This window comes from Perna viridis, chromosome 13 (genome assembly GCF_037379345.1).
Source record: "Perna viridis isolate PV_CMFRI_1.1 ecotype Kerala chromosome 13, ASM3737934v1, whole genome shotgun sequence".
In the NCBI taxonomy this organism is placed as follows: Eukaryota; Metazoa; Mollusca; class Bivalvia; order Mytilida; family Mytilidae; genus Perna; species Perna viridis.
In genome coordinates, this window is record NC_142457.1 from 31,976,378 (window position 1) to 31,991,998 (window position 15,621).

Genomic DNA, 15,621 nt, shown 5'->3' on the forward strand with positions numbered 1-15,621 from the left:
TTAAAAAAAATCTTTTGGTTCACAACACTGCCAATAATACTCTTTTTATTCACCGAATTTTAAAATAAATATTCAGTAATTAGACTATGTGAGCATAAAAAATTCAAAATAATTTTTAATGAAAATAGAGGTTTACGTATAAATATCACTTCAAATTTATTTTTTAAGTAAAAGAGTAAAAAATTCACATACAAAACATAATTACTTTATCTAAATGAAACATTTTACAAAATTGAATGTAAAATTACTAAGTTATGAAGTTTTGAAAATTGGGATTCTAATTATGAAATTGTCATTTGTTTATTTGCCAACCAATTTGACACTTAACGATATGCAAATAAGTGAATATGACATCACTAATGAGATTAGCGAACTCTTCTATTTGGAAGTCCAAAACCCTGAATTAGATACATTTTCCTGGATTTGCATAAGTAAACAATATTCACTTAATTTTAAGTATCCGAGTCAATTTACTCTATCAACAGTAGTAACCATTTGATTTTCTTAAAAAGTTTGTTTCAGGAAAATGTGGAAAAAATAATATGACTAATCACTGGAGAGAGAGAAAAAAGTTTGTTTTAAAAAAAATCACAAAAAATAAATCATGTTCTCTATGTGAAAGATGCTATGCATTAGTTGGATGACAAACAAGTTTGTTTTCAATATATAGTGAATGGTTTTTGGTTGGCCCTGGAAAAAATTACAACTTAATTTTGTTCAAGGGAAAAAATGTTTGTCTCAGAAAATCCATAGTCCTCCCTAGAGAATCCAATGTTTGATGCCCTACATGCCCATGAGTACGGTGCTAGTACCATTTGATGTAGTGGCTAAGTAGAGGACATTAGTGATATGGCACTCCTTGAAAGTTGGTTCATTAAACTTGTACTTTAATTTAGGAATAAATTGTTTTTTTTTTTTTCATTGAGTTGGCACAAGTCTTGCTTCACCCATAATTTGTTCTGTATGTTCTTTGGTGTATGTTTAGCGGTAGTTGGTATTCAGTATTTGGGGGTGTGGTGTGTGGGGAGATTGAGGATCTGAAAACCAAGATACTTTTTTTTGCCTAGGTTCCGTGAATTGTTATATTGAATAAAGTAATTGGGCTGGGACAGAGATTCAGAGTACATTGTACATGTATGTGGTCATTTAATTTGGGTAGTGTTTATTATGTTAAGTCCCAGTTTAATTTAGCCTGTTACATGTAGTTAAATGATAGATTTTGGTGAATTATCATGTTTCATGCCCCAAATCTAAGTTCAACCTCCCCACAATTACAATAATTACAGGCATTGTGGCTTAAATCATATTTAATTAATCCCAGTACATGCAATAAAACAGCCCATTGTATAAAACATTCATGTATCTGCTATTCTGCAATCGATTGTACGGAACATATGTTGGAAATCCATTGATTGGAAAATGAGCCATCAAGTTTAAACACTTGGAAACATGTGGATCAGTGTGAGGCATCAAAGTAATGATTGTATTTGGTTTCTTAGTCATTAAAATGTGACTTGATTTCATTCAAAATATGGGTGTGGCTTCATATGTAAATTAGTTATTAATCTAAGAGGTACCCTAGGGGGTTTTGTTATGAAATTGAAATAAGTGATAATTGATTGATATAAATTGTTTCAATTGAAAATTGTCACCTTAAGATAGGATGAATTTGCCATATATTGACAATTTTAGATAATAAAACAATTAACATTCTGTTACAATGACAAATTGTTTCCAGGTCAATTAACCAGTCAAAGCCTCCAGGCTTTTTTCCGTACAAGACGTGTAGGCCCATGCTAATATCATTATGACAAACATATATGTAACTCATTGAGTCTATATTTAGTAGATTTATCACATTCAGTATTGGGTTTTCTCCATCATGTTGTATTCACAAATGAGTTTTTATTATGGCCCTTGACATCAAATTGGTACAAATCTTGCTTCATGCTTTTGACCACATGAGTTGTTAGGATTAAACATCTTTATCATCTACTTCATTTCAACTCTTGTGGATTACTGATAAAAGGAAGAATTTTGTGGGTGTGTCTTTTGACAAGATTTGTTTTGAAGAAGGAAAAGTAAAACTGGATTTTCTGAATTGATAAAGAGAAATCATTGAAAGTTTTAACACTTGATTTGGAGCATATTTTATTTGTAATACTTTGAATCAGGAATAACATTGCATTTGGATTTTTCACTTTGCCTTGACATATATATTCCTGTTTACAAGTCTGACCCTCTGTTAACGGAAAACATAGAATGAGAGTATTGAAAGACATGTTTAACGACATGAGAAAACGTTCAGATGACGATGGCGGTAGTGCAAGTGATTCAGCTAATGCAAAGAAAAAAAGTGGTCAGGCTAAAACCCAGCCAACAGATGAATTTCCCAGCTGGACTGTAAATAACTTGAGAAAACGTTGGGATAAAGGAGATGAAGGACATGATATTAGTTTGAAAAAGCATACAAGTTTTGTTGTGGGTGGAAAACCTAGTTCTCCTCGAAAACAGTGGAATATTAAGAGTGGTACAAGTGTGAATGCTTTAATTAGAAAATCTGTAGATGAGGATGGTGATTGTTTGAATGAGGAGGAGGATTTAAAACCTCTGAGGAGTGTTACTAAATTTGAGGATGATTCTAAGTAATTATTTTGTGTCATTGCTTCAATGTTGTAGTAAACTATTTTCTAAATTTATAAGTTCAGTTATATTTTGACATTTACTATTAATCAACAGCTTGATTAATAAGGGGAAAACTTTTACTTCTATTATTTTCTTTAGCTTAGTACTGAAATAAATACAATGGTTAAATTAATCTATATGCATGCATGTACAGAGTTTGTGACTTAAGTTATCAGTCCTACATGTATACATGTAATAGTGACTTATAAGAATTGATGAGGGTTGGAGGACATGGATAAAAGTCTATTATATTGAAAAAAAAATTAAAATGAAGCTTATAGTTAGTAGAGGGAAAGGTTTGTTGGAAGGGCTATGTACATGTATCCATGTATTTAGGGATGTAGAACCTTACTAGTAGGCAATATTTATTTCATATTTCGATAATTTTTTTTTCAGTCAAAATAAGCTGGACGAAGCACTGTTAACGTCGGGGAGGGTGGCTGATGCCCTGACCTCGTTATTGGAATGGTTGGGCAAGGCAGAGGCAACATTAGCCGAGGACCAGCCAGTGCTGGGTGACCTTGACACCATTAACATGCTGGTGGAACAGCATAAAGTAAGTTGTGAAGTGAGAACAAAAGATAAACAAAGAGTACTGTAAAAAACCTCAAAATGCAGCTCAATTTGCAAAATAAACATTTTAAGAAAGCCACCATAAACTCTGTAATCGATAAAGGAGATTCAGATTGACAATCTCACGCTGGTAAAGATTCACAGAGTAAATAAGGAACTTTTAGATCATGTCAGTTTTTAGTTTTATTCTAAATGATATTGACTATGTTAGGGAAGAAAGTGATTTAAAGATATTATGAACGTACTTATATATATTACCTGAATGATCAAATTCATGGAAAATTGGAAATTAGGATAACAACAAAATTACATAACAATAATCTGATCCATAATCAAGTCAAGTCCAAAATAAATCTGACAAAATAGATATTACACCACTGGAGCAGCTGGTACCACAATGGTGCTGACTTGATACATGCATTTCAAACAAAGTGGTGGGTCAAATCTAGGTTTTACAGCATGCTAAACCTCCCATAGTAAACATAGACAATTAATTAGCTCTACCATAGAAGAGAATAAAGCAAATTAGAAAGATATAATCCAAAAAGATTCCTTGTTAAATCTATATGCAAATTGTGACCAGATTTGAAAGGAAAAACATCTTCATAGACCTACTACATGTATTTTTGAAAAAAATTTGAATCCCACTGCAAAAAAAATTAAATGTATAGACTTTGAGTCATCATACTGTTTTGTAATTTGATAGTAAGGGGCAGTTGACTTTACAGTAACTAACAAAACAGCAATAGTTATAGCTGATACTTTGAACTCTATAAATTGATATTCATAGAAGTACAGAAAGCTTTAAGATAGCATCAAAATTTGTATGAAATGAAATCTTATTTGGACAAAAATTAAAAAAGCCTTTACTTTGATTCATAAAAGGTATTTGTTTTAGCATTTTCTTAATGTTAGCCCAGAGTTATTGTTTATTGTACACCAAAACATACCTAGTACTAACATGTGATATGTTTATGATAACAAAGTGAATATTTGATGTAGTTCCCTATTCTTTTTGATTAATGGATGAATGTGATGCATACATGATGTGTAAACAATACACATTAAACACCTGGCTGAGCAGACATATTACATGTACTTGTACCAGTGGAAACTACAACATTGTCAATGCTAAATTTAGTTTTTAGTTATGGTCACATGTTGGTAGACCAATTTGTTAAGTATAGGTATCGCTCAGTTTCAAAAGTAGATTTTTTAGGCTACAGTCAACTCGATCAAGTTTAACCATTAATTCAATCAAATATTTAATGTGGTAAGAAAACATTCCCTCCATTATAACTCTCACCCCCTCTCACTTACTTGCATGATATGGCATAAGAAAACCAGTTCTTTTTACTCCCACTTTCCATCCCCCTTAATTATTTCCGCTACATCTCAACATCATCAATCCAACCTCCCCAACTCATGTCGACAGAGCCTTTTTTTTTTATCAAAATAAATGTTTATTTACATGTATTTAGCTTTGTGTGTAATACACTTTCAGTTTTGATAAAAATCAATTTAAATGTATGTAGCTGATTCAACACAATCATGTCAATCGTTTGCTTGTATTCAGACCTAAAAAGTTAAATATTGAAGTTGAAAGTATAAGAATTCAACTTGACTGGGATCTTTTAATATTAGTAATTAATTAAAGTAGAATATCTTAGAAGTACAAAAAAGTTGATAGACAAGTGTGTTTGGGGGTTGTGTATGTACATACTGCAAAACTTTCTGAATATTGAATTAAGTTTGTTTTTAATTAAATGTAAAGCAATGTTCCTTTTGAGGCCTTTGCTCTTGTATAGTTAATAATTATACTGACCAGCACACATGTGATAGTCTATTTGATGGCTATGAGGTAGCTTGCAGATTTAATGATCAATTGAAGAATATATGATATACAATACTGGTCTACAATACTTAAGATATAGATTTATGACACATGTGGATAAACCTGTCAGATGAAGAATTAAAAGTTGTGACAAAATCTATTATTCATTGTTAAAGTCTTCATAAGAATAAGAATATGTCATCAAAGAGGTGACAAGTGTCAGAATAATACTTAAAACAGATCAGAAAATATTCCACAAAAGTTATAAATTGCATACTGGTATAAAATCCATAGGACTAAGCGTTTTCCATACATCTAAGTGGCCGTTTTAGATTTGAAAAAAAACCTAAATAACAATGTGTGTTTCTTTAAATAGTTATTTGCTTGTATACCAACTTCAATACTGTCAAAACTGCCCCCCCCCCACCAAAAAAAAAACCTGTGTTAAACAGGCCCATGGTATGCCACTGTTTGTTTGTAGCACTAGGTAACAACCATTTCATTCCTCATTCCACATTCCAGTGACTACAGCAAAATATGTAATATTCATTAAAAAAATATCTGACTGTCTTTTACAGCTTACACATTGTCCATCTTTAGGGACCCTGATAAGCAAACAAATACCTAACTTTTCTTAAAAGTTCTCTTTCTATTATTGAATATGCTTATTCTCTTAATTGAAAACCATGTTAGATTATTTTTTCTATATTACCAGGCTATGCAACAGGAATTGGGTGCTAGAGAGCAGACGGTAGCTGCTATGAAGGCTGCTGGGAATGTAACCACAGCAGCTCTTGAAGAGCTAGAGACCACATGGGACAGAGTCAACCATCTGAGTGATATAAGGGAGGTCAAACTCAGGGAATCTCTCAAAATGGTGAGTTGTCTCCCCTTACCAATTATGTACTCCTTTTTTTTAAATACATTTCTAAATGTACTATACAACATGATTGAAAATTTATGGGTTGGTAGTATATTGAAATCACCTTGAATCACTTTATCTGTTCATCATTCTGTCTCAATTGTTCTGTTACTACATGTATCTCAGCTCCCAATGATTTGATTTGTGGCTTACTATGGAGGAGGCATATGGAAGTGATTTTGGTTGCTGTCTGATATAAACTTCTAGTGAAGAGTAAAGGTTGCACCAAGGACAACAGCATGCTGTCAAATTTATGTTTTCCAAGGATCTTTTATGGCCTATTTATGGTCAGAATTATATAACAACAAGAAATGATGTGTTATTGTGGAGACCTTGACATCATCTCTTTATGGTATTGATCAGATTACATTAACATTAGCATTATGTTCACTATCTGATTTTGTTTTCAAGGCTGAAGAGTTCCAGGAAGTAGTCCAGGTCATGAGAGAGTTTTTACCACAAGCAGAATCAGAATTAAAATACAAGACTCTCCCTGATGATGAAATGGCTATCATACAGCTTATAGAGAAACATGAGGTATTGTCATGTTTATTTTACTAAGGATTTTCAGTCATTGCATTATGCAAGCTGTTATTTTTATAATTGAAAAATGGATACAATAAAACTTGTAATAAAACACAAAATATATTATTCAGTATCATGCATACTAGTATTACAGAAGTCCTCAAATGATCTGACGCAGTATGCAACTGATATAGCTAAAAAAACTTATATACTACCTTAGAATTATCATTTGATGCAACACTATTGGCTTTGAAAATGGATGCATAGTGCTGCTTTTCTATTTAACTACATGTTTGGTTTTCAGCTAATCATCTGATGCAATTGAAACCATAGAGGTAAAATTTAAAACACACATTTCTCTCACTTTACAGAAATTCCAAGAAGATTTACGGAACCACCAGACTTGCGTGGATAAGATCAGGATGTTAGCTGAAGAAATATTACAGAACTGTCATCCTAACGCCTTGAGATTTGTCAAATACTACCTCACTATAACCCAAACACGATGGGATCAGGTGGGTGTTTTTCATAGAAAATTTTATGAATATCTTCTACCAAAGCAAATTTTTAGTCAGTCATTTATCACATGTACATATAAAAATAGTTATTTTGTAACATTCAGTTTACTGGTTAGCATGTTGCAGATTTTTCTCTCAATGCTATACCATTAGGACTTATGAGAGGGATGTAAACTCATTAGTCTGTCAAAAAATAACAAGAAAACTCATTACTCAGATTATGGTACAGCTTCATCCACAAGATAGTTTACCACTGTTTTAGTGTTTTATGTGAAATAAAGTTAATCTCTTACAAGGGATGCCATAGTGTACATTGTCATTATTGTTAAAGAATACAGAATTTGTCATTATGTAATGTTTCATTCAGTTGTTGCAAAAAGCCAAGACAAAAGAAGAACGACTTCAAGATGCCTTACGTAACATACAGGGTAACGCTGCCTTGGTTGAGGAATTACTGGCCTGGCTTACAGAAGCTTATGTCCTCCTGTCAACCAAAGAGAAAGATCCAATTCCTGATGATCTGAATACTGTGGAAACATTGTATAAAGAACATGTGGTATGTATGGTTGCCTTAATATTCTGAAGACTAAAATTTTACAAATGACCTTAAAAAAATTATACCTGTATCAACTGAAAATAAATATTATTTGCATTTTGAACATTTCTTCCATTTTAAATTAAGTGATTTCCAATATGTTATTGACAGTTTTTCATTTTCTTTGGTTGTGTATATTGACATTTGAATTGGCCTGGAAAGAATATTTTTACCTTTGTTGACAGAGAAAATTATCCATCTATGATGAATTTTAGACAGAATTAATGCACTTCATATTTTTATTTTTTTAAGGAATTTCATGAGGATATTTCTAGTAAGAATGCTGATGTAGAAAGATTGACCAAAATAATAACAGTAGAACCAAAATCACCAGGCAGACATTATGGAAGGTATATATAGATTGAGGAGAGAAATAAACACAAAGCATATTTTTGTTCCCCATTGCTACGAGGACTGGGACATGGAAATACAGGTGTCTGTCCGGTTGCATTTATGGACGCAACTCCTTAGAAACCACTTAACGAACTTTGTTCCAATTTTGTAGAATTGTTAGCTACTTTTTGTAGTTGATCATATTGTGACAACATTTTGATTTGACAAATTGTACTAGAGTAATGAGACTTTTACACTTCAACTGTTTTTGTGGGGAGAGGGGACATATGGCTACGAGTTTCTTGTTATTTTGAAAAGGATAGATATAACAAAGAAGTAGAATTGAATAAAAAATGCAAGTCAAAGGAATATTAATTGTTCAGAAAAAAGGAACAGTATAGGAACTGAAAGAACTGGTATAGCACAATAAACATATGGTTGGACTAGTTCTCATTGGCATGATGTATCTGCCAAAGGACAAAAAAAATCTTTATCAATCAATAAATTATCTTTGTCTAGATCAATAGTTTGAATGAAATATGTGTTTTCCCACAAAATCATGCTATTTGAACAATGACAGTATTGTGTGATAAAGACTTAGAAGATATTTTTTTGGAATTTCAGTAATATGAAGCTGAATGAGTATGATCCTAGTTATAATCCTAGAGTTTTAACATTACAAAATAAATGGAGAGTTGTATGGAGGATGTCATTAGATAGAAAGAAAAATCTGCAAGATGCTTTAGATAATTTATTAGAAGTAAGTCTTAAATTGTAAATAAAAATACACAAAAAACTATCATAAATAAGCATTACCAAATTGAAAATTACAAGGCCTGAGCTGGTTTCATTAAAAAGTCTGAAATTGAAATTTTTCTTAAAAAATCTTTCAGCAACTTTGATTCTATCAAATCAGAATTCAAATCTCATATTGAAATGCAAGTACAATTTTTCACTTGAATCCAAAAGAATGTACCACAGAGGGAGATAATTTTGATAGAACTCGGAATTATTTTTTAATGCACAAAATTTCAGTCATCTGTACTATCTTTGAAATGTGATAAGGTTATTTATGTTTGATAAAGTCAAGTTAATTTTATATTACAGTTATTTTTTTTAATTTTTTTATTTATGATTATGAATTTACTGAACTGAATCAATATTTGAATTATGTTGAGAATAGCTTGTGTTTACTGATTGTTTTACAGTTGGAGAACTTTAAAAGTTTTGATTTTAATGTGTGGAAACAACGATATTTACATTGGATAAAAGTGAAAAAGATGAGAATAACTGATTTCTTCCGTCGTCAAGATAAGGATGGGGATGGATATCTGTCTCGAGATGAATTTGTTAACGGAATGTTACAGTCAGGTAATTTTCTGAATCAATTTACAGGATAAGTATTATTTATTGATGGACTTGTTACAACTGCTGAATTATCATACTATTTGTTTTTTTAAATGAGGTGGAGTTATTTTTTAAACACATTTTATAGACCAACCTGGAAAACGTATCTTCCTTTTTTATCAATCTACATCCCATGATTAACTTGTCATAAGATTCTATTAAGGGAATGACTACCAAAAGGAGGCAAATGATGACTATAAAATTGTGAATTATCTCAGCTAGCAAAAAACTCCTTTTAAGAAAGTGATCACAAGACTTCAGATAGATTAAATCCCCAGATCATGTTCTTTGAATTAATCTATTTTGTACAGCCTCATTAGGCCATACAAAGTTATTTTTTTGGCTCTCTGACTCTTTGTTTATAAACTAAAGTGGAGGATTTCTTAACATGTTTTAATGTCCCAAACAAATAACTTGTTTACAACCAAATAAAAAGATGGGGAAATTTTGATTGACACATATTTGTATTGTATGTATATATGGGTACTAAAGCAGTTTCAGATGTGACAAGAGTGGGCCTAAGAACCTAGGAATTGTCTTTAGCTGGCCTTAGTAGAATTATCCTTTTATGAATATTTACAAAGTTCATGATCATATTATTTTTTTTGCAGGATTTACAACAAATAAAACAGAATTGAATGCTGTATTTGATATATTTGACAAAGACAATAAATATTACATGGAATATAGTGAATTTATAGAAGCTCTCAAACCAGACAGACATGTAAGTTTATGTGTGTGGTGAATTTATAAAAGCTCTCAATTCAGACAGACGTGTAAGTTTATGTGTGTAGTGAATTTATAGAAGCTCTGAAACCAGACAGAAGTGTAAGTTTATGTATATGTGGATTAAAATGAATACAATTTAGTTTTTTTGAATATTGGATATAGTTGGTAGAGACAATGGTCTTTTTGTCTATACAACTTACAAGGTGTATAGAACCTTATTTTTGTCACTGTTAATAGTTTGAATTTTGAAATATCAAGAAAAAATGCGACTTGTTTCATATATTAAATGAAATTCCCAATTAAAAGATTTAGTTAAAGCTAGCGCCACTCGGGCTTGGGACTTGTTTAGCATACATGACTCCAATCATGACACGCAGTTGTGAAAACAAGCGGATGCTCAATTCAAGATGACACGGGAACGGCGACATATATAGTATGCGTTCGGATAATTAGCCAGACAGTGATCAGAGAAGACGACACAGGGCATGGGACTAAAGTCGGAAAAAAAGCAGCAAAAACAAGTTGAATGATTTCTAATTTACAGAATGCAGTACACAAAAATGTCATTTAATGGATATTACATTCTGATTTCAACATGTAATCTGTTTTGTTTTTTTTTTTCTTTAAATTTAGTATTCAATTTTGGTGTAACAAGGTCAAAAAACAATGATTCAAACTCCATTCATTTTGCTATCTCAAGATAAGCTTATGTTTAACTGGAGAAACTCTATAGTTATGGATCTCTAAACAACAAATCTTTTTTTTCTATTTGCAGCAAAAAACAAGGTTAAAGAGTGGTAAGAAACAGATGACAGACTCAGAACTGATCGAGGATCAGATAGAAAAAGAAGTATCAACTTGTCAATGTAGAAATCCATTCCATGCCCAGAGAATCAGTGAAGGAAAATACAGGGTATTTACTGCGTCTATATTAATCTGACTGTTAAAGTCAATTAAGAACTCAGTGCAGCTCAAGTATAAAACTGAAGTAGAAATTGTGAAATCTTTATAAAGGCCAAGCCACTTAGTTGTTTAAATTTTGAGTTCTTAATTAGAATAAATTATTATCACATAGAGTGGTTTATTGCCTGCATGAATGAGGAGATATCTATAACCGTTTTTGAAGCCCACAAATCTAATAGAAAAAAAATTTAGTTTACAGACTGGATTTTAGTCTGCTTTAGGGCAAAATTCCACTTTTTCAAATTTGGATTTTACTGTTATGATTTTTTTTAACGTAAATTCACTTCCAATTCTTATAATTTTCACTTTATTTTTTAATCTTGTAAAATCAGGTCTGAGTTTATAACCAGTAAATATTATTTACAAATGAAAACCCTTCGAATTTAAGCCAATTTGTTCTGACTGTAGAATCAATTTGGTAATTCAGAATTATTATTTTTATTTTAGTTTGGTGAAAAACAAAATATTCGATTGGTTAGGTTCCTGAACAGTACCGTAATGGTCCGAGTTGGCGGTGGTTGGGTCACACTTGATGAATTCTTGGAAACCAATGACCCATGTCGAGGTATGTTTAAGTTCAGAATGCCATTATTAGTATTCATTAAAGTACAAAAATGTTTAATAGAAAAGAAATGCTTGCAAACTATTTATTTTCAATACTCATGAAATGATTTCAAAAAAATAAAATCTTGATACTTTGAATTTTACTTATTCATTAATGTCTTGAGTTTTTATGTTTGTAAATAATATTATATAGTAATTTAGTGTGTTTTAACAGAGATTTTGGGAAAAATTATTTTAATCTTTAATGTCATTTTTCAATATCCAACACATTTTTTGTCAAATGAAATACTTTTAAACTCTTTAGAAATACTTTACTCATGAATGTGTTATTTTTAGCTGAAGTGTAAATACATAATTGATATATCATATGTAATTGTTTCAACTACAAAATTATGTGCAATTTCTCAAACTCTTTAACTCTTTATTGATAACGAAATTTAGGTAAGAAAATTTTAACCTTAAAATTATTTATTTTTATCAAACATTGAATCAAAATGTTGTTTTTAGCCTCAATTCCAAGTTGTGAGACTCATTTTCTAGACAAGTCTCAATTTCATTTGTGCCTCATTATGGAGTTTTGGAATTTCAATAACTTCAGCCTCTATTTCATCTTCATTTTGTGTCACTTTGGTTATGGTAAATGATGGGTTTCATGAGTTTGAGATAATGTACATATGTATATGGTGTAGGCAAGAATTACTCAAGAACAAAAATGCTTCTGTATATATCTTGCTTTTATGCCAATATGGTCACAGTTCTATACAAACATGAAAAAAAAATCATCCATTTGTGGTGATGGTGATTCGTTACTAGATATGGAAATTTTGTTCATATTATGAGTTTTAATTTGACAGGCCAAGTTCAATATGTTTATTCCACAAATTGTAAGTACCGGAACAAATTCTGGAATGACTATGTTCAGGTGTTGGATTATGAATTTATAAGATTTTATATACTTCTTTTGATGGTAGAACTGTGAAATGTCTTTTTTTCTTTAATCATTATGGCAAATTGATGAAAAAAAAATTGATTTGTTCATGTTATAATAAAGTAAAATATATAATCAGTTTAAGACTTGCATCTTTTTTTTTTGGTGCAGTGGACTACATGCGCTGATTCTGGAATCTTTCCATTTCATTTTAATTGTATACTAGAGATTTATTTAATCTTTTCTTCTTTTTGCTTTAAAATATTCTTGCTAAATCCTAAAGTACTACATGTAGTTTCATTGTAGAGGGTATAATCTTCGTTGTTTTCGATACAAATTATTTTTAAAATAGTAAATGTAAACTATAGTGAACCTTCACAGTTTTGCTACTCACAAGTCGTTACAAATATTTGTGCATCTTGAATAATGAATGAAAAGTCTATTTATAAGTTATTAATCAATATTCTATTTTTATCTAATGGGTTTTTTTTCTGAGCTAATTTGCATGCTATTTTTGGAATGATTCATTTTCTCTTCAGCTAAGGGAAGAACTAACATAGAACTTCGAGATTCAATTCAAACCAACGGACGACAGGAAGGGTTCCGCTCACGTTCAAATAGCGGAACAATTGGGTATAAATCTAGACTTAACGATACCGGATACGCTTCATCGATCTCCTCAGGTACAACACACAGCAGTTTTAGTTTGTCACCCTCGACACTGAGTTCTGCAGTTATTCATTATTGCTTTGGTTTGGACATGATTTTCAGACAGTTTGAATTTCGGTGGCTAGTTTTTGTAGTGTAGCAGTATTGAACTGTATAATTCACATCATTGTAAATTATTGAAGAATTTCTCTTCCAAATTAATAGATTTTCCATGAATTGATGTGTATTTTATAGGTCTCTCTTTATTTTTTGGCTTAATATGAAGACCTTATATCACAATTTCATTCTTTCCAGCTTCAGATGAAACTTTTAAGATAAAAAAATTAAATTTCGTCCTCTTTGGAATAATTTTTTTTTTCTGCATTGATGCCAAAAATTTATTTTACATATATTGATTTCCATTGAAAACATGTCTCAAGTGTCCAATATGTAGAAGTAACAACAGAAAACACACAAACAGAACGTTTATACACAATTTAACATCATGAACATGTGACCAAGATATTATATAGCATGCTGTAACCAGCAGTGGCATATTAAAAAGACCAAGAGCAAACAGAAAAGGGGGAGGGTAATTTGTTTGACTTAAGTTTCCCCAAGTACTTTTTTTTATTCAAAAAAGAACAAAAAATTTATTGAATAAGTTTATAAATTTATTTAATATTATGGTCTGAAATTATGATTTTTCAACTGGTATAGAATGTTTTGAGGAATTTAAGTGTTAAAAATGTCTTTCTCTTATTTTAAAAGTTTCTGGTAGATAGCTAAATGCCTATTTATATCATTTCAAGTGAGATTTTCTCCTCATTTGAGCTATTAAGTACCAGTAGTTTTCTCTAGATTTTAGGTTCATTCTGTAGCAAGCTGCCAATTTAGAATAGCTGGTCTTTTTACTATGCTTAAATAATATAATTATGTTACATTAACTGAATACTATACTATTCAATAACAAGAATTAAAAAGCAATGAGTATGTTTTTGAGGTATTTGAAAATTGAATCAGCAATCTTCATGTAAGGAATACCATAAAGCCAGTAATTTTGGCAGGAGATAATTTTAGCATATTCAAGTGATCCGTCTGAAAAATTCCACAAAATATTTACTCTATGCTTCATTACTTATTGTACCACATTGCATCACTTGAAGTTTGATGTATCAACATTTTTTGTAGGCCTTTTTTCAATCAAAATCACTAAATTTTACACCTGCCAAAATAATCTACCATATGGTATTTTGTTACATGACAGTTTCGTCCCAAATTTTCCTGACCTCAAGAACATACTCAATACATAAAATATAGGCTCAATAGTTTGAAGTGGCAATATATATATATATATATGCTAATGGTTTTATTTACTGTGGATTCTGAATATATTCAAAGAAAATTGTTATCTTGGCTTATTAGGAATATTTCCCACCTTCGTGGCAAGTAAGATCAAAACTGAATTTCTTCTGCTTTTCCAAAACATGATTTTTCTGTGAAGGTTCTTTGAATATAGTAACCTTTGAATTTTTCAATTTGTGGTATGTTTGTTGGTCGTGTGAAATTAGATCTCTTAGATAAAATACACAATACAAAGGCATGTATAGTGGCAGATTCTTTGGAAGAGTAATTGAATAAGTTGTTGGGAAAAAAATTAAGACAGAATGGTTAAGGACTATAGTCATACTTGTTTGGCTGCAGATTTTTAAAAACAAACATCTCATATAGGTTTAATTGGAATCAGTATCTTCTAAAGTCATGAAAGCAGATTTCTACAATATTGTAATGAATCCACAGTAGTTTGCAAGATAACGTTCATCAAAGCACCAATTATATATTTTGTGTTTTGTACTTGCTTCTTTTTAGCTGGAAGTTCAGGCGATCATTCGTTAAGAAGGAGTAGGGTAGCAACATCTATGGTAAATTTAACGGGTGTCGGAAATCCGCCCCCAAGATCAGCGCTACGAAAAAATCCTGATTTCGGTATGTTTATCTGTATGGAAATTAAGGGGTGAAAAGACCTCTGAAAGGATTTGAGAAATAAGAGGTCACATTGAAGAGGGAGAGTTTTAAGTAGACAGAAAAGCTATTGAGGATTGGTAGCAAGTTGTAAGTTGCGATGATAGGAGCAAGTTTCAGAATTTAGGTGTTGAACTTTGAGTCCATACAAACCATTGTTTTTTATTTTATATCATACATGTTTTTGACACTGTATTTTACTTACATCAGACTAACCCATACCTTTTAACCATCACTATTAAGAGCATGATCACTCTTAATGTGCATTTTTGATTGTTTCATCTGGTTTTATGGTGGTTCGGGTACTATGCTGTTATTACAGCTCAATTTTTTTATTTTTTACTTGTAAAAAACACAGAAGATAGCTATCAAAGA

The 15,621-nt window shown here is 31.1% G+C and overlaps 1 protein-coding gene across 14 annotated transcripts in view; it reads left to right on the forward strand.

Annotated features, from left to right (window-relative positions):
• LOC148600337 (microtubule-actin cross-linking factor 1, isoforms 6/7-like) overlaps nt 1-15,621 on the forward strand; it is a 125,515-nt gene that overhangs the window by 106,009 nt on the left and 3,885 nt on the right. For 7 of the 14 annotated variants that reach the window (XM_088557015.1, XM_088557020.1, XM_088557021.1 and 4 more), the window contains 14 exons: nt 3,082-3,241; nt 5,808-5,969; nt 6,426-6,551; nt 6,911-7,054; nt 7,425-7,613; nt 7,905-8,002; nt 8,610-8,745; nt 9,194-9,356; nt 10,004-10,116; nt 10,897-11,034; nt 11,532-11,649; nt 12,503-12,532; nt 13,116-13,259; nt 15,094-15,210. In XM_088557015.1, coding sequence (XP_088413141.1) covers nt 3,082-3,241; nt 5,808-5,969; nt 6,426-6,551; nt 6,911-7,054; nt 7,425-7,613; nt 7,905-8,002; nt 8,610-8,745; nt 9,194-9,356; nt 10,004-10,116; nt 10,897-11,034; nt 11,532-11,649; nt 12,503-12,532; nt 13,116-13,259; nt 15,094-15,210 — 1,838 coding nt within the window. The remainder of the gene's footprint in view (nt 1-3,081; nt 3,242-5,807; nt 5,970-6,425; nt 6,552-6,910; nt 7,055-7,424; nt 7,614-7,904; nt 8,003-8,609; nt 8,746-9,193; nt 9,357-10,003; nt 10,117-10,896; nt 11,035-11,531; nt 11,650-12,502; nt 12,533-13,115; nt 13,260-15,093; nt 15,211-15,621) is intronic. The other 7 variants (XM_088557023.1, XM_088557016.1, XM_088557029.1 and 4 more) reach the window with 4 other exon arrangements.